Source organism: Apis mellifera, linkage group LG9 (genome assembly GCF_003254395.2).
Source record: "Apis mellifera strain DH4 linkage group LG9, Amel_HAv3.1, whole genome shotgun sequence".
In the NCBI taxonomy this organism is placed as follows: Eukaryota; Metazoa; Arthropoda; class Insecta; order Hymenoptera; family Apidae; genus Apis; species Apis mellifera.
The window spans coordinates 6,102,257-6,125,567 of NC_037646.1; the positions used below are offsets into that span (position 1 = coordinate 6,102,257).

General features: G+C 31.1%; 1 protein-coding gene across 1 annotated transcript in view; it reads left to right on the top strand.

Moving 5' to 3' along the window:
- The first annotated feature begins 168 nt into the window (after positions 1-168).
- The window catches only part of LOC409020 (inaD-like protein), a 119,029-nt gene continuing 95,886 nt past the window's right edge, over positions 169-23,311 (top strand). Inside the window, exons 1-5 of the mRNA XM_026442738.1 lie at positions 169-341; positions 663-735; positions 839-1,221; positions 1,310-1,435; positions 1,522-1,637. Coding sequence (XP_026298523.1) covers positions 720-735; positions 839-1,221; positions 1,310-1,435; positions 1,522-1,637 — 641 coding nt within the window. The 5' untranslated portion in view covers positions 169-341; positions 663-719. The remainder of the gene's footprint in view (positions 342-662; positions 736-838; positions 1,222-1,309; positions 1,436-1,521; positions 1,638-23,311) is intronic.

Consider the following 23,311-nt stretch of genomic DNA (forward strand, 5'->3'; position numbering starts at 1 on the left):
AAGAAAATAATTTTTTTACTACATAATTTTACATAAAATTATATCAATAAGTCATTTCAATAAAATGTATAATAATAGATATTTAAATTTGCCGCGCTTCGCGCACAGTAATGGTAGATCGCATCTCATTGGTGGAATCATTTTATTCTCTCTTCGTAAGAAGACCTGTCAAGTACTCGTTAGTTTGGCTCGTTAGTCAGCTGATGGCAAAATGCAATTAAACGTTTCCTGTAATATTTCACGAAATCTGTTGTAATTTTTGTGCGTGATCGTGAAATTTGTTGAGAATAATCTGTTCTTAATCTACTAACCTTCTATTTCAAGTTTCCAAAGGAATATAGGTAAGAGAAATCATAGTTATATTAATATTTAAAAGTTATGTGGTCACGTATTGATTTACGATAAATTCATGATACAGTTAATATTAACAATAGTTAATATAATGATATCATGATTCTCCATTTTAATTATTAAGTTGGACAAAAAAGTTCATAAATTTTAGTCATTTCTTTTCGATACTTGTCTGTTATAGAGGTTAAGATATATTTTATTTGTACAATTTTATTTTGTTAAATAAAATATATAGAATATGTAAAATATAAAATATAAATAATATATTATGCATATATATGTATTTAGAATATATGTTTCTTTTTTTACAGAGGGATTTATAAGATTTTTTACAATTATTTACCTGAAACAAATCTACCAAAAACAAAATGCCTTTAAGTGCAGGTAATTAAATATATTATAATTTATAATTTATAATCTGAAATCAATTATCCATTTTACATAAAATTTGTTATATTAATTCATGTTTTAATACTATTTTTTTCAGATATATCTACAGCTCTTCATTTATTAGAGCATGTGCAAGAAAGAGTAGAAGATTGTAACGATCCGAAGCTACAAATGCATACTACTCAAGACATAAAATCTTTAATTTCTCTTCTGGAAGATCCAGTATTTCGTAGCATAGTGACCATTCAAGATTCTCTGATCGAATTAAACACTCAACTAGGCCAGCATCCATCTATTATCCCTGGGGATTTTGATATAAACATCAGTGGACAACTTGAACTTTCTGTTCCTAGTACACCGGTACAACCACTTGGATCAAATGTATATCAAGATCTATATCAAGATAGCAGCGAACTAGAAGATCAAAGAGTTCCAGTTGTTCCATTGGTGCATAGTAGCAGCGAAGATACTAGTGCACAGGTAAAATTTTGTTTAAAGTATACCTAAAATAAATGTCTGAATTTTTCTTACATTTAATACTTTTACTAATATTTTTATTTTGTTGCAGGTTACAAGTCCAAGTCTTGTATCTGAAGTTATGGGAATGCCTCCAATTACAACAACGACATATGTTAAAGAATTTAAGAAGGTAATTGAAGCTGCAGCAAGAGGTCGTCAAGTGTTTACTGTGCAGGTTGGTAAAATATATTTTATTTATATTTTAATTCAACAATCAAAGAGAGAAAGAGAGAGATTTAATACAATAATTTTTTTTTAAAGTTGTATAAACCAGAGGGTACAAGTTTGGGATTTAGTGTGGTTGGTCTTCGCAGTAAGGATAAAGGAGAATTGGGTATATTCTTGCAGGAGATACAACCAAATGGCATAGCTGGTTGGTAAGTCAATTTTTAATTCATATAACATAATCAATTAAATAACAAAAAGAATTATTTCAATTATTTAATTAAAATATTCGTAAATAATATCAAGTTTCGATAGAAAGTCTTTTTACTTTCGCGATATATATTTTCGAATAGTAATTTGAATTACATTTAGATATTTTATAAAACATTGAATTTTTTTGTGCTTATATAATAAATATATTACTATTTACTAAATAGATGGTATCATAGCACGATATCATAAATTATATAAGCAGTGATGGAATCGTACAATGTTTCGTAATACGATCCTATAATTTATTATTGTTATATACATCTATTTTATTTTAACTTATAATTTTAACAGATCATCAAAAAATTTTCACTACTAACCAAAAATATTTAATCATAATTCAATAATTCAGCTCTTAGTTAAACTCTTAGTTAAGCTTTTCAATTCTTACATTTCAACATATATTATATCAATATCAAAAAATTTAGAATCATTATTATAATTTATAGAACTTTTAATATTTAAAGGAAATATTTATTATATTTTTCTTTTTGACTATTTCTTCTTAAATTCACAGCCTAAATATAAAATAATTTCATAATATATATTCATCAAATAGATCAAGGATCTAATTGTTCTTAAATTTTGAATAACTCTTTTCCAAATTTTAATTAAAGTTTCCAAGTTAAATCAACTAAATCCTGTAAATTTAAATTTTATATCATGATGACAATTTTAATCATCTCTCATCAAATGATTCTAAATTTTTAAACGATATTGTATATCGTTCGAAAATTAATCATTCCATATTATGAAAGAGGGAGAGATAATTCTATACTTTCAAGTAACACTCGAGTATTCGGTCTCGTTAAAACACGCAAATGTAGTTAGATTATTCGATATTCGTGCCGAACAGCGAATATTATTCCGGTACCAGTCGATAAATTAATGCGAATCAAGCCATGAATATTCGTTTGTTTTATGCCACGTAAGCTCGACGTATATAGAGAATATGAATATCGACATCGAAGGACGGACGTGTGGAGATAACGTTTGTCGAATATCGTATGTGGATATTTGTAAAAAAAAAAAAAAAAAAAAAAAAAAAATCGAATATTTGACACGTTTTATTTAATGTGGGTCATCGGTGATCCATAAGTCTATTAATAAATGTTTATCCTTTTTTTTCACAATAAATAAATATTTTTTCATGATATACGGTTTAATAAAACAAATTAATTAAATTAGTTTAAAGCAATTGCTATTCTTTTTGGTGTTTTTTTGTTTCATTCCAATTTATCATTTCAATATTTAGTATAATAGATATTTCTTTTCAATTAGACTTTCTTTTCAATTAAAATTCTAATGCAATTTCTTTCATTTTGATTTATAGGTTAAAAATTTCCCCAAAATTGACAATATTTTAATATTAAAATTGTTATTTAAACGCATGAGATTTACTATAAATCATATTAAATTTCACAATTTCCTATTTATGTTAAACGTATATTTATCGAATTGTGTATCAAACATTCTCGTGAAAATTAAATTGAAAATTTAATCGAAAAAAAATTATTGAAAGTCATAGATATATATCTTCATATTATTTTCCTATATATATATATATATATATATATATACATTGTATATCTGCTGAGAGTACATTTTTGTCCCCTATGGATAGTGGAGGGAAATATAGTGCCGTCGTAAAATCAGTAGGGGTATCAAAAGATACATATAGTTTGAAATAAAAAATCTGACGGATAGATGGGATTGAAGATCGTTCTATATATATCTTCACTCTATTTTGTTGTCTTCGATGCAATATATATCCTTATAATATATTAGAATTTTATTTTTTTTTTTTCTGATATAATTTTTCATTTTCTTACCGATTTAAAAGGCCATCAATCATGCTGCCAATTCATATCAAAATTTTCAATCGATTTTATATGATCCATATAAAAATCAAATTCACCACCTTTCTCCAAGATTAAACGTTAAATTTCTTATAAAAAAGTTAATCATTAAATCATTATCTCTAAATCGTATCTTAGAAAAATATCTTCTTCTAAGATTATCGATATTTATAGTATCATTCCGAAATAAAATCGTGTTACAAAATTTCTCTTACTCGTGTCAAACTATTTAAAATTTCATCGTGTCAATATCAAAAAATTTAGGACCATTATTACAATTTATAGAACTTTTAATATTTAAAGGAAATATTTATTATATTTTTCATTTTTTAAATTCACAACCTAAATTAAAAGAACCCTAAATTAGAAGAAACCATGTTCATTCAGACTCTATAATCTATAAAACTATAAAAAATTCGTTAATCTTTAAAATTTTCCTCACAGAAGGAGAAAAAAAGGATAAATCTCAGTATCAAAAAATAGGGATCGTAATTCAGAAAACTCAGTTTCATCTATCCTTTCACAACGAGACAAACCGTTACGTTACTCTTCTCAAATTTCTCGCGCCTTATCCACGATACAATCAATTCGAGCAAATCAAAGAACAAAGGATGACGATGAAAAAAAAAAAAAAAAAAAAAGAAAAGAAATTCACCCTTTCTCGTTTCCACGTTTCCACGATCGAGGCGACTCGGGGCTTGCTTGTCGGCACACCCTGTGTGTACGGTGCGTTGATCGGGCGGCTCGTTGCACGCATGCCCGGTTACCTCTGTCCGGAAGCCTCGCCACCGTGGAGAAAACGGTGGATGCTTTCGAAAAAGAGGCCTCCCAGTCTTTCGGCCGACCAGTCTTCGACTGATCCTCGACCGAGAAAGGTCGTCCGTTGCTCCGTTGGCGCGCGCGCGCGTTATCAATCGAAACACATTGTGCGTGTGAGGCCTCCCGTGCCCTCCTCCCTCCCCCCCTTCCCCTTCAACGGGTATCCATCGTCACCATTTGCCACCTTCTCCGTCCCTCCCGCTCGCTTGATCCAGCACCAAGCACCAGCTCGCCGAATTTCATCCCGCGTTTCCTGTTCTTTTCCTTTCCTTTCCTTTTCCTTTCCCTCCTCCACCTTTCTTCTTTCATCCACCCCCTTTAACCGTCGGGGTCGACGAAGAAACAAAGAACACCCTCGCTTCCTGTTTCGCGCGAGTTCGATGTTCTTCCGGTTCAACGATTCCTCGGTGGTGCAGCTTCCTCGACACGGTATGCTTCGTCTTGGATCCGCTCTTATTCCGTCGTTTCGTCGTTTGTTTTCGTTTCGCGCCACGTAGACTCCTCCTCCTCCTCCCCCTTCCTTCCTCCCTTCCCGTGGCTTTTCTCGCCCTTCTGGCCCTTTGATGTTCGGTGATTCCTTTTTTTTTGCGGTGGAAGGATGAGTGAATAGAGAGAGAGAGAGAGGGAGAGAAAGGGAGAGAGAGAGGGAGAGAGAGAACGGTGACCAGGTATTTACACTATGAAGCTGAGTGAGGTCACCATCCGTGGGAAATATCTGTGAAATCTTGGTATGGTACGTGTTTTTGTTTTCATTTCTTTTTCTTCTTAGAAGTTCAGGAATTCGTTAGACTTTTGCGTTAGAGTTCATTATCGGGAGTGGTTGGTGCGCACATCGTGTTTTTGTTTTTTGGGTCGCGTGATTTGCGAGCACGTACGTAAATAACATTGGAACCATTGATTTGCATTAATATTTAAATTGTGTGTAGTACGAACAATTGCGACGTCGCGTTATTTAAATATTAAGTTCGGTTCTTAGATTAGTGTTTAGGTTAAATTTATATCTAGAATTATTAGTTCTTACGATTTTTCGCGTGGAATAGACATATTAGTTAGTCGATCGTTTCCAACGATGAGAGATATATTGGAAGCGTTGGAAACGCGGTTCCTCTTCATTTCTCTTAGACCGATATTTAGCTATCGTTATTTATTAACAGAACATTTCGATATATCTGGAATATTTAAATTAAAATAGTTAGAGATATAGCATAGTATTGTAGATTTTTTAAAAGTTTAAGCTTGGATATTTTTAATTTGTTCTTTTTCTCTGTAATAATCTGCATCTGTACCAGAATAAATTTAATGAAATAGTATGTAATTCTGGATGTAACGTTTATCAACATTTATCTTAATTTAATCCATCCAATATAAAATAGTTGATAAACTTGGAAATTATTAAATTCACATTAATTTAAAAAAAATAAAGAGAAATTCTCGTACATTCGAGAATTTCTCGTACATATCGCTCTCATTTTCAAATAGCAAAGTGATGTACAGATGTATTTCCTTATATTCATCGCGTGAAACATTAGTCGCAAGGGACGTATGAGGATCAAAGTAGGTTTATGTCACGATCTTGAAATAAAATGCGTAGTAAATATATAATTTAATATACTTTATGATAAACAAAATTATTAAGAATTTCAATTTCCTATATTAATTTCTTTTTTTTTTTTTTTTTTACGTATATTCTAAATCGATTAACTTTTCAATTAATTTTTAGTTGCCAGGTGTTTTGTATACACATCATTTTACGCTTTATACACAATCTATGGTATTAATAAATTAATAGGAAAGATAAGGGTGACATCCATGAGATAGAGTATACAATAGGAAGGTATTAACACAGGTTGATAAATATTCATTGTTATACGTGTTAACAATTTGATAAAATTCATTCCCTTATTTTCACCATTGTGTTCACCTTTCATTCAAGCAAATTTACTTGATTTTTAAATTAAATTTCGCGAAATGGCGAGGTTCGTTTCATTCAAGCGTGAATAAACGTCACATAAAAATCACCTCGATAATGGCCAATGATTTAATTATTAATACCACTTCGTTAAGGTTCGATTAAGCATTCAAATCCTGATTAAGTCATTGTCGTGTATTTGTAGTACGTGCACGTTGCCCGCCTCATTCATGAATGATAGATTAACGATCAGTTTTCGGTAAAATGTGTGGGAATTTAATTCGAAGGCAATCTTTTAAAATGTGGAACCGTCGTTTCCGTTAAAAATGCGAAATAATTCGAAATCTATAATGCAAATATTCATATCTGTTATTTCTACTGAAAAAAAAAAGGATTATATAAAAAAAAGAAATATATACGTATCGAATATTTCGAATAAAAGTTCATTCATAATTCTCCACTGCTTTTTCTTTTTCTTTTTTTTTTTTTTTTAAACAGAATTATTAATGAACCAAAGTTTTTTAAATTTTATCCCAAGTCGAGTCATAAATTTTATTCTATCCTCCATCTCTTATTTCGAATTCATCCAGATAATCCTAAGCTTCTTTGATATGTTATTTATGGATTGCAATGAGAGAAAGTATCTTTGGTTCTTTATCATCGTATGGAATTTTCAGATTTAAAAATTTTTCAGAAGATTAATTTTGGAGGAAGAGGGTATTGTATTCCATAGAAATATTTATTCGTGACGTTAGAATTTTAATTACATTTTAATTATATGCGATAGAATTTTCGAGTATCTCTAAAATTTCTATTGTAAAAATTAGATGATTGAGGATTAGATTCATCTATCTTGTGGAAGATTATAGGAATGATGACAAACATTTTATTTTTTTCTTTCTATTATTTTAGACAAAGAGATTTAATATATTTTATTCTAAAGATTATCGAGAGTTAATGAGAAAAATATAAATTTTTTTCGTTATTTTATAACATTTTTGAATACAATCTTTAAAAGTAGGAATTTTTTATCTGAAGTAAAGAAAGGGGATATTTGTCAGACTTCCTAAAATATTCCATTGTTTTTAAAATGAGATGGTATAGGATGTGAAAGAATAGTTCGAACGAGAAACTGCTCCATGTAACGCGTTTGAAAGACAGAAAGTGTCAGATCGATCAGAATTTACGTAAATAGAATTCTCTTGTTCGTATTCATGCCTCGAAGAATTGGAATTCCGTTAAGATATTCATTTTTGTAAAAATATTTCAAATATTTTTCTTTGCGTCCAGTAACTTTTATGAAAATTAACTTTTACATCCTGCATTTTATTATTAAAATGAAAAAAACATAATTTTTAGTTTTTCCTCAATGTTATGATATTATTTATATTTTTAGAATTACTAGATTTTTAGGTTAATAAATTAAACTAGATTAAACAAATAACAGGAAATGATAAGAAGTAGTTGTATAAAAAGCAAATTTTTATCCTTTATCAATCTAGACAATAGTTTAACAAAGAAAGTTATAAAGAGTTAAGTATTATTTGATATATAATTCATAGGTATAAATTGATAAAAGAGTTGTTTAGTTAAGAAATGATTGAACAAATTCATAAATCTAACAGGATAAGTTAATTAATAATTTTCGGTTTTAATTTAATTAATGGATAGTGACATTTTCATAGTAAAAAAAATGTTAATACCAAGTTAAGTTGTAAGGTGATTTATTCAGATTAAGTAATTAATTATAGTTATCAGGGAGGAAAATATAGCATAGTTTTCTTTCTTTTTTCGTATAATATCATGGTACGAGATTTGAGGTTTAATTTTAAGAACTTATGCTTCTCTCTTGCAAGTCAAGATAAAAAGCAGACATTCATGCAAGTGGCTAAAAAAAGAAAATCAAAGCATGCCAGATAAGTTCAGGGTTAGGTATATCGTGAAAAAATAATGTCTCGATGTTAAGTTAAATTTCATAAAGTTTGTAAATTTTTTTTTCTTCTCCAAAAATTGATTCCGAAAACAATATAATTCCTCTCTTGTATTAAATTTTCTTATCTCGTCTCTTGATAAATAAAATATCGAACAGTAATTTATTAAACGAAAATCGTGTTTCAAGATTAAAATGATTGATGAATTTATTTTTCGATGTAAATAATATTTAAAATTATATTCAAATCTTCGATTCTTAATTTCGCAAATATCGTGTACGAATAATAAATGATCATTATAATTTTTTCCATTTTATTAGTTATAAATTTTTTGATATTATTCTAAAATTGATAAAATAGAATAGAATGGAAATTAAGTAATTTTCAAAACGCCATTTTGATTTAATCACTCAATTATTTTGATCACTGTTATTCATGTTGCTTTTTTTTTTAAAACGTATATTATATAAAAGCAATAAAATATCTGAAAATAAAAAAAGGAAGAGGCGTAGGAAAATTTTAATTCGAAACGAATTATATTCGTAAATAAAAATTTGTTAGATAAAATATTATTGCTTCACATATTTGTCCAATATCTATTTATTTTATTTATATTAACGATTTAATACATTACGTTAGATGAAAGTTATTAAACGATAAAATATCCATACAGTTTATTTTATATTTTATTATAAAGGATAGGGAAATGTAGAATTCATTTTTCATCGAATAATTGTTTTCCAATTCTTACAAATTCCTTCTTTCATTTTCAGAAATATATAAATATTTTTATATTCTAACTTTCCCACAAATTAGTATACATTCCTCAATATCTTGAACATTCTTCCTTTTCATCTCTTTATAAAAATTTATAAAAATTTATTTTCCAACCATTGAAATAAAAATTGAATCCTAGAATTCATCCTTCCATTATAAATATTTTATCCATCTCGAAAAAAAATTCACTTTCACCTATATTCCTTTTCAAACCTCCAATTTATCTTTCCTCGTCCAAACCAATTAATTATAAATAAATTCATTATTAATAACAACAATTTCATTAGAATTCACTTCTCGCTCTTTGGGAAGAAATTCCTTAAAAAAAAAAAAAAAAGAGGAAAAGACTCGAAACACATTCGAGGCGCAGCAGAAATATACGGATAAGTGGAGAAAGGTGTAAAATCGTGTGTTTTTTATCGACCTGGCTCGGTTCTGCGGGAAAACTGGTGGCTTGAAACACGCCTCGAAGGTGAAACTGGGTTAGATCGTCCATAGGTGTAGTCGTGATCGATCTCAGATTCGAATTCAACGCGAAATTATTCCGCTTTCTGGATTATTCATGGCTCGACAGTCGGCGGCCGGTCGCCGATTCAATCCGATGTTGTTCGATCGATGTCCAGACATTAAATAGACAAATCTCCTTTCCTTTTCCTCTCCCCTTCTTCCCTTTATTTTATTCTCTTTCACTTGTTTCTTTTTTTTTCTCTCTTTCCTCCTCCTCCTCCCTTTCCTCCTTCTCCTCCCTTTCCTCCTCTTCTGTTTTTAATCGTCGTCGTTGAACGAGGAAACTTAAGCGAAGCGTTAAACGATATCGGTGCAATTATTTTTCTGCTAGATTTCGTTGCGGTATCGTGCTTCCTCTGAGGGCTGGTTTTTATCGTTATGATTTTTCCCGAGTGCCTTCTACTTTTTGTTTCAATAGATCCCGATCCCGCGGAGATTGTCGAGTTATATTTTCCCTCTCCGTAAAAATGTAAATATATTTGGAATAAATTGGATTTATAATTGTTTTCAGATGTAATTGGTAATAAAAATTCGTGTTGCTTCGATGAATTGGTTTTCGATTTTCTTGGAAGATTGTCCTTTAATTTTTTTTTTTTAAGGATAGGATTACAAAATTGATACTTTGAATAAATGTAATTGGTATAATTTATCGATTATGAAAAATTGGAAATTATTGTTTTCTGTATCTGACAGAGAAGAAAGAATTATTTTGAATCCCTTCTAATTCTATTACACCGTCAAATAAATGTTTAAGGTATACAAAATAGGGTATCTAATTGAACGTAGAATTTTCAAATTTAAAAAATTTTTTTGTTAGGTAAAAAATTCATCAAATATTCAATGTATAATTAAGTAATATTACTTCGAAATTTCGAGTCGACTTTCTGAGAAATATCATTCGTTATTACTTCGAAATTACAAGTTTAATAAGATAGATGTACAGTTTTCGCGAAATAATCCTCAAGAAACACGTCTGACCAGCAATTATCTGTTTCTACTTACGACTTGGCCTCATTTACATTTATCTTCCTCACTTTTTCTCCCTCCCTCATTTCTTATTCGTTTTATCATCATCATCATTATCAAAAGAAAAAATAAGGATGAAATTAATATCGTCTCGTTATGTAATTATTATTTATTATTTATACAAGTATATAAGATCGTTGTCGTCGAGAATTTATCGTTTCATTCCCCCCCCCCCCCCCGAATATGAAACTTCATAAAAGTTTTGGAATTGCAAATGGGTTGTCAGAGTGCTCTATTTATATCAGAAATTGAATATTCGGCAAAAATTTTCGCCCATTAAAATTCCAATAAAATCGAAGGAAAGAAAATATTGCGTTATAATACGAAATTTCTCAGAGATTCTAAAAATTCTCGAATTTTATTAAACGATACGCGTTTCGATACCACCCTCCTCCCCTCGATACACGCAATTCATTCGCGCGATATATATTTAAATTATCGAAACGGTCGGCTGGGTTCCAATATCGATACATACGGAGCGGCAACTACGAATTAAAATAATCATTTTCGAATTCAATAAAAATCTTCGAGCCAGGGAACAATCAAGTTTATCGAAACGATTTCTTCTCTTCGTCAATTCAATTCCATTCGTTACATTATTTTTAGTTAAAATCGTTTTCGTAATAGATTTTGACCATTTTTTAAAAATCCATTTATCCCAAAAAAATTATTATTTTCAATTTTTCGAAGGGAAATGAATTATAAATGTCAAAATAATTTTATTTACAAAAAAAAAAAAATTAAATTCGTTTAAGATGTTTAAAATGATCAATGAGAGAAATTTTATTACGAGATTATAGAATTTTAGAGAGTGGAGTTTTGGCAAGCTTGTTATAAAGTACATTAGAACTCCATCTATCTAAACGTATCAATTGGGATAAATGGATCGTTGGAATAATAGGAGTTCATATGATAATAGCTGATCCTCCATATCTGTCATTTTTCTTTCTCAATAATCGAACTTCATTCCTGAATCAACGCACACATTTGCCCATTATCTTAATTATCGATTCGGAGATCAATAATTAAATTCTAAAGATATTATTCGTGTAATATGAATATATTCGTGAATAATTCTCATAATGAGAAATTGATAAAATTCATTCTTTCATAAACGAAGATTTTTTTCTTCTAATCACAATTATTTAATTTTCGAATTAAATAATTTTCTCAGGATTCTTAAGAAAATTCTAAAATAATTTCCTGTATTTATCAAAAACATTCAATTCGTGATTCAATCATTCGAATCAAAAATCCGTTTCCTAGTAAGGAAATAAAGAAATAATATTTCTTTGTAAGCAAAATTCAGAGAATCGGAGTTAATTGGAATTACAAAGGTTTGAGCCAACTTCTGAGAAGAACTAGCGAGGTCGATTAGTTGCACACAGAGACGGTTTAGTTTGCTTTACGATTGAGAGCAAGTGTTTCGTGGGAGGACTTAATGTCGACGAGTAAGTACATGGGTTAAGCACAATGGAGATCGGTATCCGTGATGGCCAAGTCTGTACGAAGTCAGCACGATTCTACTTCGTTCGTTCGAATGCATCAACGAACGAATTTCTCGAGCAGTAATAATCCTCGAGAATTCTTGTTCTTCAGAATTTAATGCATTTCGATACGAATTAAATTGATTTAAAATAAATGTGATTTTTTTTTTTTGCGTTATTAAATGGAAAATTCGTAAAATTCTTTTCTAATGAATTTTCGAATGCTATTTTCGAATCACGATGATTCTTACATTTTAAAATATTTATTTATAAATCGCATCAAATAAGAAATCGATTCCACCGCATTATTTTATTTATATCAAGAGGATTGAATAAATATTCGAGCGAGTCACATAAACGAAAAATTTTCGTTTCATATAATTCAAAGATCATCAAAGTCCAAACATTTCAAGCTACTTCAAATATTCAGATATAAAAATTCGAGATATTATAAATATCAATCCTAGTAAAAAATTGAAGGTGTTTATTGTTTAAATTTTATCAAGCACTACGATAATATCAACAACTTTAAATATTTCTCCAGAAATTTTATTTTTGCTGTTCGTACATGGGACGAAAATTTAAACGAGCAATTATATCTCGATTAAGGCAAGAAATAATAAATAAAATTCGACTCCAATATCGAAATCAAATCATGCTCGTCTCGATTAAATCAAGATCATAAAATCAAGATCACGATAAATGCATGAAACTACAGCACAAACCATCATCGCATCCATCATAAAGCTCGATCAAGAAAAAAACGAGAGAGAAGAGAAAAGGCGGAAAATTGACGAACGTCTTCTTTTACACTTTCAGAATCGGGGATAAATGGTCGAACGAAATAAAAAAAAAAGATAAAAACCACCCCCGAAGAGGCAATAGCAGCTGTATTTCTGTTTCTATCCAACTTAACAAGCCAAGAGACCAAGAGAATTATCGCAACATTGTGTTTTCTGACAACGCCATCAAGTTAACCACCAAGTTCTATTAACTTGAAATTGATTAACCCTTTAACCGATCGCGTATTCACTCTGGGATGAATCGATACAAATTTCATTCGTTCGATCGAAATCTTTCCTCTTTTCTTTTTCTTCCTTTCTTTCTTTCTTGAAGAATGGGACAATTACTGTCGTCTACTCAGAAGTTCTCCCTTAGAAACTCGTGCCTCGCTTGGGACTCTCGATCGACCGGGTCGAAGACTTTTTAATGTCTTCTCTTTACTTTCTTTTCTCTATGGGATGGGATGTTTCGAATGGAATATCGATTGGGGATCGAGCAAGTTGGAGATGGAATTATTTTGGAGAATAGATAATATGCATTGGATTTTTTAACAATGTAGTAATGAATAATTATTTGACGATGACAATTTTGAAGAAGGAATTGAGGAGACGAGGATGGAATTATTTTATAGAGCATAATTAAATTAATAATTTTAATAATGATTTAGAATAGTAATAAGCAAGAAGTAAACGGAGATTTTTTTAATATTTTAGAGTCGTTTAATTGTTAGTTAAGAATTGATCGAGGATTGTGTGTCTTTCAAGGGAATATTGATTCGAATGAATGATTCTTTTTTTTTTAATTTGGACAATTTTCTACAAAGAATAGAATTTTGAATAAAAACAGGATAAATTAATCAATAGTACAATTAACTATGAGTTATAGAATTTTATTCAAAATTATTGATAAACACAGAATATTTTTCTAAAAAACTTTGACGTGATGCAAAATTTCTGATAATAACCAAAATTGTTGAAGATTAAATTGTTTATCATACAATGTAGCTGTAATGAAGCTATAGAAATACTTGACAAATAAGTCCTAACATTTTCAACATTTTCTTTGTAGAATCTAACTCGTCACAGAAGAACTATTAGAATTAACAATTCAAATGACAATTTAATAACACACAATTATAAAAGTGATATATATTTATTCGTCACGAAACAACTTACTCGCATGCACAATTCCATTTACGCGTTTCGAGAAGTTTGAACCACGATTAAACGTATCGAAAACTAACTTTCCATATAGATAAAATAAATGAAGGATAAATTTATGTATATCAAGTATCCGAAAGATTTTTTTAAACGGCCATAGTCGTTATTTTCTCGAGCATACTCCCGAGTTGTGGAACTCGAACGTGTCGACGAGCACTCGAACTTGAAGCGGAGGATTTCCATGATCCGGATAATCCGTGGAAATGTGACGGACTCGAAGCTTGCTGCAGTTCCAGATCGGACTAACGGATCTCTCTCTCTCTCTCTGAATCGCGGCCCATCTTTTTTCTCTCTTCATTTTTTCTCCTTTTTTTTTTTCACTTCATGCGTGAATTATTTTCGTTTATTTTTTTTCACGTGGCCTGAAAGAGAGAGGGAGAGAAGTCTGAATTTAGGAATGGCTGTATTTCCAGGTCGTTGACAATGAGAGAATTGATCTATCGAGCGCGTGCCAACCCAGTATTCGATGCAGTTGTCTTCTCGAGTAGTTTTCTTCTCTTTTCTTTTCTTTCTTCTTCTTTTTTGTGTGTGCACACGTTGCAGTGCAAAAGGAAGAGAAAGAGGAGAAGAGTTTGGGGCTTGTGATGCCTTTTTTGCGGTAAAAAGTGCACAGCGGTTGCCAAAAATTTTTGTTTTTAAGATGATTGGATCTTTCATGTCGAATTTCGGTACGCGTGATAGGATAGTTGGATTTGGAATGGTTCTTTTTCAAGATGTTATAGTTAGAACGAAACCACATATGGTTGAGAATTTTTAAATAGCCATATATATTTTGATTCATATATTGAGGAGCGAGTTTCTTGAGAGTTTTATGTTGTATTTTGTGAAATTTTCTTGCGAATTTAGTTAGAAATAATAACATGTAGATTCCAAAATTGGTGTATATCATTTATCAGTTTATCAGAAATAGAATATCGAAATGTATATGTATTTTAAACAGGATGGAAAAAATTTATATCACTTCATCCATCTATCTACTTCATCCATTTCATCTATAATAAAATTTAGATTAATCATATGTCTGATGTTTGTCTGATGTCCCAATTAATTCCTTAAAAAAAGAAAAAAGATCTCTTCATTTCTTCTTCATCTTCAAATTTTCAATCATTATCTCACAACAATACAATTTATGTGCAGGGCAAAAAATATATATAATATAACGAATAATTAAATTCCTCGAAATGTTTCACATTCTTTATTGAAAAATGAGGAAAGTCAAAATATAAGAAGAAATATCCAAACCACATATATCCCTCATACATCATACAATCTTCCTCAATCTTCTTCACATGTTCATACAAATTTAATTTCTCTTCTTTTCCAAATCGAATCATCCTTCAAACTCGGAAAAAGAAAAAAAGATCTTCCAACCCTCCAATTCCCCCTCCAAATCCTGGCCCACGTAAAAGTAAAAATTCCCCCCGGATTATACAGTTGGCGATTCGCCATACGATTCGCGAAGGTGATCCATCTTCGAGACCGGATTCCCCTTCGAGACCCAATTCGTCTTGCGGTAATGCCGGAACCCGTAAAAATGTCCGGGCGCCGATTGAAAATCTCGTCACGTTATTGGCCGGTGATTCGTATATTTTTTGGAACGGAATGCACGGCATGATACGAAACGTATGTATCGGATCGAGGAAGAGAAAGATCGTGGACAATTACGCGTGGCCCTCGTCCATCTTTCGCAGCGATCGACGTCGGATAAATCAAAGAGAACGATTGGAAAGGAGGGCTTAAAAGATCATTTCCGGTGGCGTACTGATTCTTCGAGCAATTGTTTAAAATTTCGAGTTATTGAGAATGGAAATTCGTGTAATTCGAGTTTGTTTAAATTAATTTAATAATTAATTCGAGGTAATGGAGATTGTTGAAAGAGCAAATTATTTTTGAAATTTGGAAAATTTGTGGATCATTGTTGGTAGAATAAAAAATTTCGAGTTTAATATAGGATGAAGTAATTAGAAAAATATTTGGCAATACTTCGAGATTGTTGAAAGAGTTTGAGTAGATTATTTTTGAAATTTGGAAAATTTGTGGATCATTGTTGGTAGAATAAAAAATTTCGAGTTTAATATAGAGTGAGGTAATTAGAAAAGTATTTGGCAATACTTCGTGATTCGAGATTGTTTGAGTAGATTATTTGTGAAATTTGGAAAATTTGTGGATCATTGTTGATGGAATAAAAAATTTCGAGTTTAATATAGGGTGAAGTAATTGGAAAAGTATTTGGCAATACTTCGAGATTGTTGGAAAAGTTTGAGTAGATTATTTTTGAAATTTGGAAAATTTGTGGATCATTGTTGGTAGAGTAAAAAATTTCGAGTTTAATATAGGGTGAAGTAATTAGAAAAGTATTTGGCAATACTTCGTGATTCGAGATTGTTGGAAGAGTTTGAGTAGATTATTTTTGAAATTTGGAAAATTTGTGGATCATTGTTGGTAGAATAAAAAATTTCGAGTTTAATATAGGGTGAAGTAATTGGAAAAGTATTTGGGAATACTTCGTGATTGCTAATGGAGATTGTTGAAAGAGTTTGAGTAGATTATTTTTGAAATTTGGAAAATTTGTGGATCATTGTTAGAGTAAAAAATTTCGAGTTTAATATAGGGTGAAGTAATTGGAAAAGTATTTGGGAATACTTCGTGATTGGTAATGGAGATTATTGAAAGAGTTTGAGTAGATTATTTTTGAAATTTGGAAAATTTGTGGATCATTGTTGGTAGAGTAAAAAATTTCGAGTTTAATATAGGGTGAAGTAATTGGAAAAATATTTGGGAATACTTCGTGATTTTGTATCGCGTGAATTTTTTAATATTGCGAATGATTATTAATGAAAATTAATTGGAAATTAATTGACAAAAGATTAGTGTGTGAGGAATGATTGGAAATGTTTGAGGATTCTTCGATACATAAATTTTGTAATATTTCTAAATTTTTGAAATATTGCGGGAAATGATTCGGGAAGCGCTCGAGGAAAAATTTTATTTTCAGCTTTTCTAGTTATAGTTGTAAAACTAATTATAAAGTTACAAATTTTGACAGGCGCTTGTTTGATGGATAGATCAAAGGGGATGATAAGATGATAAGCCCTGTGATTGCTTCCGGTTGATCCTTTGTCGAGAGGGTTGTATTTTCTAATAACTTACGATATACGATTTCTAAAATCTCTCGTAATTTTAGTTTACCTTCGAACCCCTAATTCAACCCCTAATTCAACCCCTAATTCAACCCTTATAATTATAAAGCTCGTACGAAAAATTTCAAGTACCAAACTTGAAATTTCATTGAATGACGAATGTGTCAAAAGGGATGATTCGAAACTCTTCCAGAATTTTTTTTACTATTTCTTGATGTTTATTTATTATCTTTTTTTTTAATTAGAGAAACTAATTTTCAAAATATCAAACTTGACTAATAATAAACGAAAGAACACGATCGAAAATACGTACGTAGAAGCTGATCCTTTGATACGCGAATTCTTTTTAATAATCTTTGACGTTGCTTGTCAATTTTCCTCTGTCATTTTTACCTTTGACGTTAAAAAAAATTAACATTTCGCGTAATCACAAAGTTCCGCGAATTTTTAATACGCAGTTGATTAAACTATACCACGCTATACGAGACGATTATTATTTCCTTTTGTTTCAAAAATGAATATTTCCCTTTACATTTAATATTTACGCGTGATTAGAGTTAATAACACATTTTTCCTCTTCTTTTCTTCATTCAAAAGATAATCCTTGTAATTACCTCTACCAAACCTCATCTTCCCCACCGATTCTCATTTTAATTTTCTAATTATCCTACTTCTTCTTTCCCCCCTCGTTTCTTCTTCTTCATCCTGTAAAATAAATCAGCATTTTCTTTTAGTCACAAAATATCATGGAAGAAATTAATAAGTCCAACGAAATCTTGAACGATAAATTGTAAAATATCCCTTCCAAAAACAAGATTGTAAAATCGTTTTACAATTTCCAAGAAAAATTCGTTTCTTCGAAATTACCTCCCCTCCTTTTTTTTTTCATTATAACACACGCTGTATCGTGACACACACACACACACAACCTTAACCACAAGTTCTCATCAGTATCTGACGATCCTCCAGCCCAACGAGGAAACGTTGTTTATACGCAATTATGGCGTCTCTCCCCTTGTCTAGGCGGAGAGGTATCGATGTCGGGTTATTTTCTTAATGAGTCAAAGGGCCCTCCTCGGCCCTTGTTCATCAAGATTGAGCGGAGGTAATGCAGTTTGCCGAAGGCATCTCCTTCGTTACTTCCTCTCTCTCTATTTCGCGTGGCAAAATATTTGGCCATGAAGGGGGTGGATTGCGAGTAGTACGCCGATTATTTGTTTCCGTTCGAAATTCTGCGCAAGTTTCAGACATCCGGTGCGCGTGTATGTTTCTTGACTTTGCCAGATTGCTGGTCCATATCCCTCTGGATTGGATGATCCAGAATCGATGAGGGTGGTGGATGTAAAATCGTATTTTGCATTAATTATCTTGAGTTTATTCCATGTTTTCTTGATTCTTATTTTTCTGATCAATTCTAATCTCTATTTTCCTTTCTTTTTTCCTTTTATCTCTGATGAAGATTTACGACGTGTTTCTTAAATTTGTAAATGTTTAAAAATATAGATAAAAATGTAGATGGAAACTTTTTTATCCCGTTCATCTATTTATCTTCAATTTGGAAAAGGATTTGTGACAATAGTTTTCCATATTTTCCAAAAAGAGAAAAATTATAATTTGGAAATAATCTTCCATTTCTTTTCATCATCCACTATATTTCATTTTCTAAATTTCTCGCTTCGCACACGTCGATGCGATATTTCACAAACGATCTCGCAACACCACGAGAAAGATCAACGACCCAAGGGGTTGCAAAAGGTCACGCAATGCAGAACAACGTGGAAAAACGCGGAAAACAAGTCGCATTCACACACCCACACACCTCCACCCACTCCAACGAACCTTCTAATTAGATCACCAGTGGAAAACTTTCGGTTAACTCGTAAGCTCGAGCTTTGCCATTCCCGAAAATTTCATCCAACGTTTCTTCCCTTCGTTGCAACCCCCTATATTCCGCATCGAACAACTTTCTTTCTTTTTTTCTTTCACGATTCTACATACAAACTCTTTATGTATATATATACACAACGCCAGGTTTAATAATTCCGCGTGTGACTCAATATTCTTCCCTTCCTCCTCCCATCCCCTAATTAATTCAACGACCAAGGTGTAATGGCTGGATATACGAGCCAATATAGTGCATAGTACGCGTGTTGAAGATTTAGGAGACAACGTTGAAACTCACGAGTTGTATTTTTCTTTGGATTCTTTTTTTTCGAATTTGAAATTTGATTCGATAAAACATTATGAAGGAAGAAGAAAAAGACTTGGAGTAATTCGGAGTAAAAAATATATTCATTGTTTGCAGAAATTAAATTTGTAACTGGAAATGTGAAAGAAAGCCACCCTAGCTAGAATTTTAAAAGTATTTGATTTGTAAAGAAAAGCAGAGGAAAAATTTGAAGAAGAGTGGAATTTAGATAATAACCAAACAAATATTTGGTCTTAAAAAAAAAAGAAAAAAAATGAATAATGACAAGTTCAAGGTAAAAAATTCGAAGAAGAGTGAAATTTAGATAGTAATCAAACAAATGAATTTGGATAAATATTTGGTCTTAAAAAAAAAAAGAAAAAAAATGAATAATGACAAGTTCAAGGTAAAAAATTCGAAGAAGAGTGGAATTTAGATAATAACCAAACAAATGAATTTGGATAAATATTTGGTCTTAAAAAAAAAAAGAAAAAAAATGAATAATGACAAGTTCAAAATTTTATCTTTACATCTCACCACACAGGCAGCCTGTATATAACATTATTAAAACGATTCAATTATCGTGCAATAATCGAAAAGACACGTTGTTCCCTTTAATGGTAATTTGAATAATAATTTTCATCGATAGGATTTCTCTAGCTGTGTAATTATCGTGTTTATTGCGTTGTAACGTGGGCGGAGAACGATATATAGATCCGGATCTCCAGTATTGTCCATCTGTTAGGGTCACAAAGCATGAAACGGTTGTTGTATCGTTATACTTGCGAGTTTACGATGCATCGGTCGTTATTGGAAACGAAGTAGCAAAATGTTGCGGCCGTAAGCAGAATCGTAAAATTTTATCGTAATCGAAGAGCCTTATGATAAAAACCTTTCCACCTCCGTTTCTCTGCACGTTTCTCGATTGACCATAAAGATCTCGTTTTATCGATCAAATTACATCGTACCTTATAATTAATTTATTACTGCTCCCCCTTTCCATCTTCGATTCTTATTCGTCGTAACTCTCAGACACGTCGAAGATAAGAATTAAATCGAATCGATATTCCAATGTTTAAATATTTTACGGTTCTCTTTTCGAAAAAAAAAAAAAAGAAAATCTATAATCATCTTTCATTTCGTTCGATCGATCTTATTTAATTTTATAAATTCAATTCGATTCTTTCTTGTAATAATTCATCGAAATGATGAAAAAAAAAAGAAAATCGAAGTTTCACCGCGAATCATCGATTTCTGGGAAGGAGGAAGGAGGGGAGGGTGAATCGGTTCTCTCGATGACGAAGCGCTGTCATCGCGATTCCACGGATCGTTGAAACGTTTCTCGACCGTGTTTTCACCCGTCTTTCGATCCTATCCACCGTCTAATGCAATTTTAACAAGGCACAAACTCGGTCATATCGTGTTACCCGATGCTTGACGGCTTGCACAAGGGTCGGTCCCTTTAAACGCGCTCCCTACGCTCGATAGTCTCTACAAGTCGACGCCGATCGATTCTTGTCACTTCCGCTCGGCGAAATCGACACCCTACGTTATGCCGCTCATGGACAGAGGAAGAAGGAGGGGATCGTCGCGTTTTGCTACATTGGGCTTGCTTTCTTTTTACCTTCGAGTCAAAGAGCAACCGAGGTTTGCGTAGGATCAATGAGGAAAAGAGATTTTGATTGAAAGAATGGGACGAGGTTGGATAAATTATTGTTATTGTTCTAATTATCTTTTGAATTAAATTAGTTCAGAATGTTAGACTGAAATTCTGATTGCGATGAATTGGGTGAATTATTTGCTGCTTGATGGCAGCATGTAAATTTTGGGAGGATTGGATGAAATTGCGAGTGCAAGTTACTGTTGCATTGTTTTTTGGTATTTTGCGAAGGTGGATAAATTTTGGTCGAGTTGCGAATTGAATTTATTATTTGTTTTAGCATCGTTGGAAAATTTATTCGTAATTTAAATCGTAATTGGAATATCGAGTTTCTTTTTAATGGAATTATTTGAAAATCTAAATTGAAATCTGGATTGAAGAACAATTTGGAAAAACATTTTACATTTGTGTTTCAAATTTCTATAAATAACTGTGTAAAATGTTACGCTTTATTTAAAAAAAAAATTTCAATCGAACAGTAAAGTTAAGTAACGTTGAAATATCGAAAGATTTTTTTGATATTCGTATCGGAAGCATCCGTGCAAGACAATTTTTCGCGATTCAATATATGAAAAGGTCGCCTTTTCGCTCTCGTTTCACGTTTCATTAATTCGGTTGCAAAGAGCAACCCACGTCACTTCATAACCAGAGCTTGAAAACAGAGCTGTTGAATATCGTATAGAATTATGCAACGCGAACGAATTTAGAGAGAATTTAGGGAGAAACCGATGTTTCACCTTCCTTTCGAAAGAATGGATTCGTACGTCTTTCCTTAATTTTCCTCGAATTTAAAATTGTGTGGAAATTTACTCGATCCTCGAGTTATTTTGTTCTTCGTGGAAATTTGTAGAAAATTGATTTTTTTCTTTCTTCTTTAATTCAATTAACAATGCTCGAATTTTTGCTCAAGTTTAACTTAACTATAGTTGTTGAGTCAATAGTAATTTGAATTTAAACTTTGATATGGAGGTATTTAAACTTTGCAGTTATGTTGAATTATTATCGATCTTATTATCTTTTCTCAAATTTCAAAGTTTAGTGATAGAGTAAAGAAGACTAAGGGATTTATTTTTGGATATAATGGAAATTAATTAAATTAAACAAATTTGCACGTCTATTTATAATAAATCCTGATTATTATAATCTTCGAACCTCAGAAATTTTCCAATTTCGTTAAACTTTGATCGATATTAAAAGTTATTTTAGATATTGAAACTTGATCGAAAGTTACATCTAATAACTAATATTTAAAACTTGAATTAAATTAAATTTAAATTATTTAAAAATTTTATAAAAATTCCAAAAGATTATCGTGTTTTAATTTTTATCTTTTTTTTTATCCAATAAAATGAAACCAGCATCCTCCACAAATGGCACAATCTAAAATTGATCATCAAGCTTAATAATCTTTCCTACTTTGCTCTCTTGCCGGAAGTCTCTTCAGGAGAATTAACCACTTTCCTTTCTTTGATTCAACGTTTAATTTTTAAGAATAAAATTCGCGAGAAATATGAATCTCTTCGAAAATTACGATCCATAAAATCTTGAAAATTTTTTTTATTTCAAATCCTTCTATTTATTTTCAATAACTTTCAGAAATTTAATTCCATTCAGAATACTCGATGCAAAAGTTTATAGCTTCTGTGCAAGAAATGTAGGGAAGGAAAAACGATCTAAATGTTAGATTTACGATAAAGGACACCTTATTCGATTTTACACACACAAACACACACACGACGTGAAGGAGTTACGAGTTTCGAGCTGCACCCAATACGTGTACGTCTATTTTAAATATTAACCCGCTGCAGTTAACGATGGTCATTTTAAAAATATCACGGGTACCAACCTTGTTGACGTCAATCCTATTAACTTTCATTACTTTACGGTGCTCCATCAACGTAAAATTTCTATACCAACGGAGATAATATATTATACAAAATTTTAAATTAAAGCTTTTCAGCTAATGATTCATATGCAGTAATTGCAAACATCAAATTTTACGTTTGATGAAGATGCATCGGTATTTTATTTAAATTTCAAGATCTTATCTATTTGATAATCGATACCTCTTCTTGTAAAGAAATATTTTTAATGTTTCTGGGATGTAAAAATTTTATTCGATCTGCTGTTTCCTATCTTATTTTTACACTCCCTCATTTTTATTTTGAATATTCTCATTCTGAAACTTTACAGCTTCAAGTTCAAAGCCAGTTTGAAATTGCACTAGAACTTGAATTTCATACGAAACCACTAAAATAGTTGGTAATCGAAGTCTGAGAAAAGAAACTTCTATATCGGAATTGGCTTGGA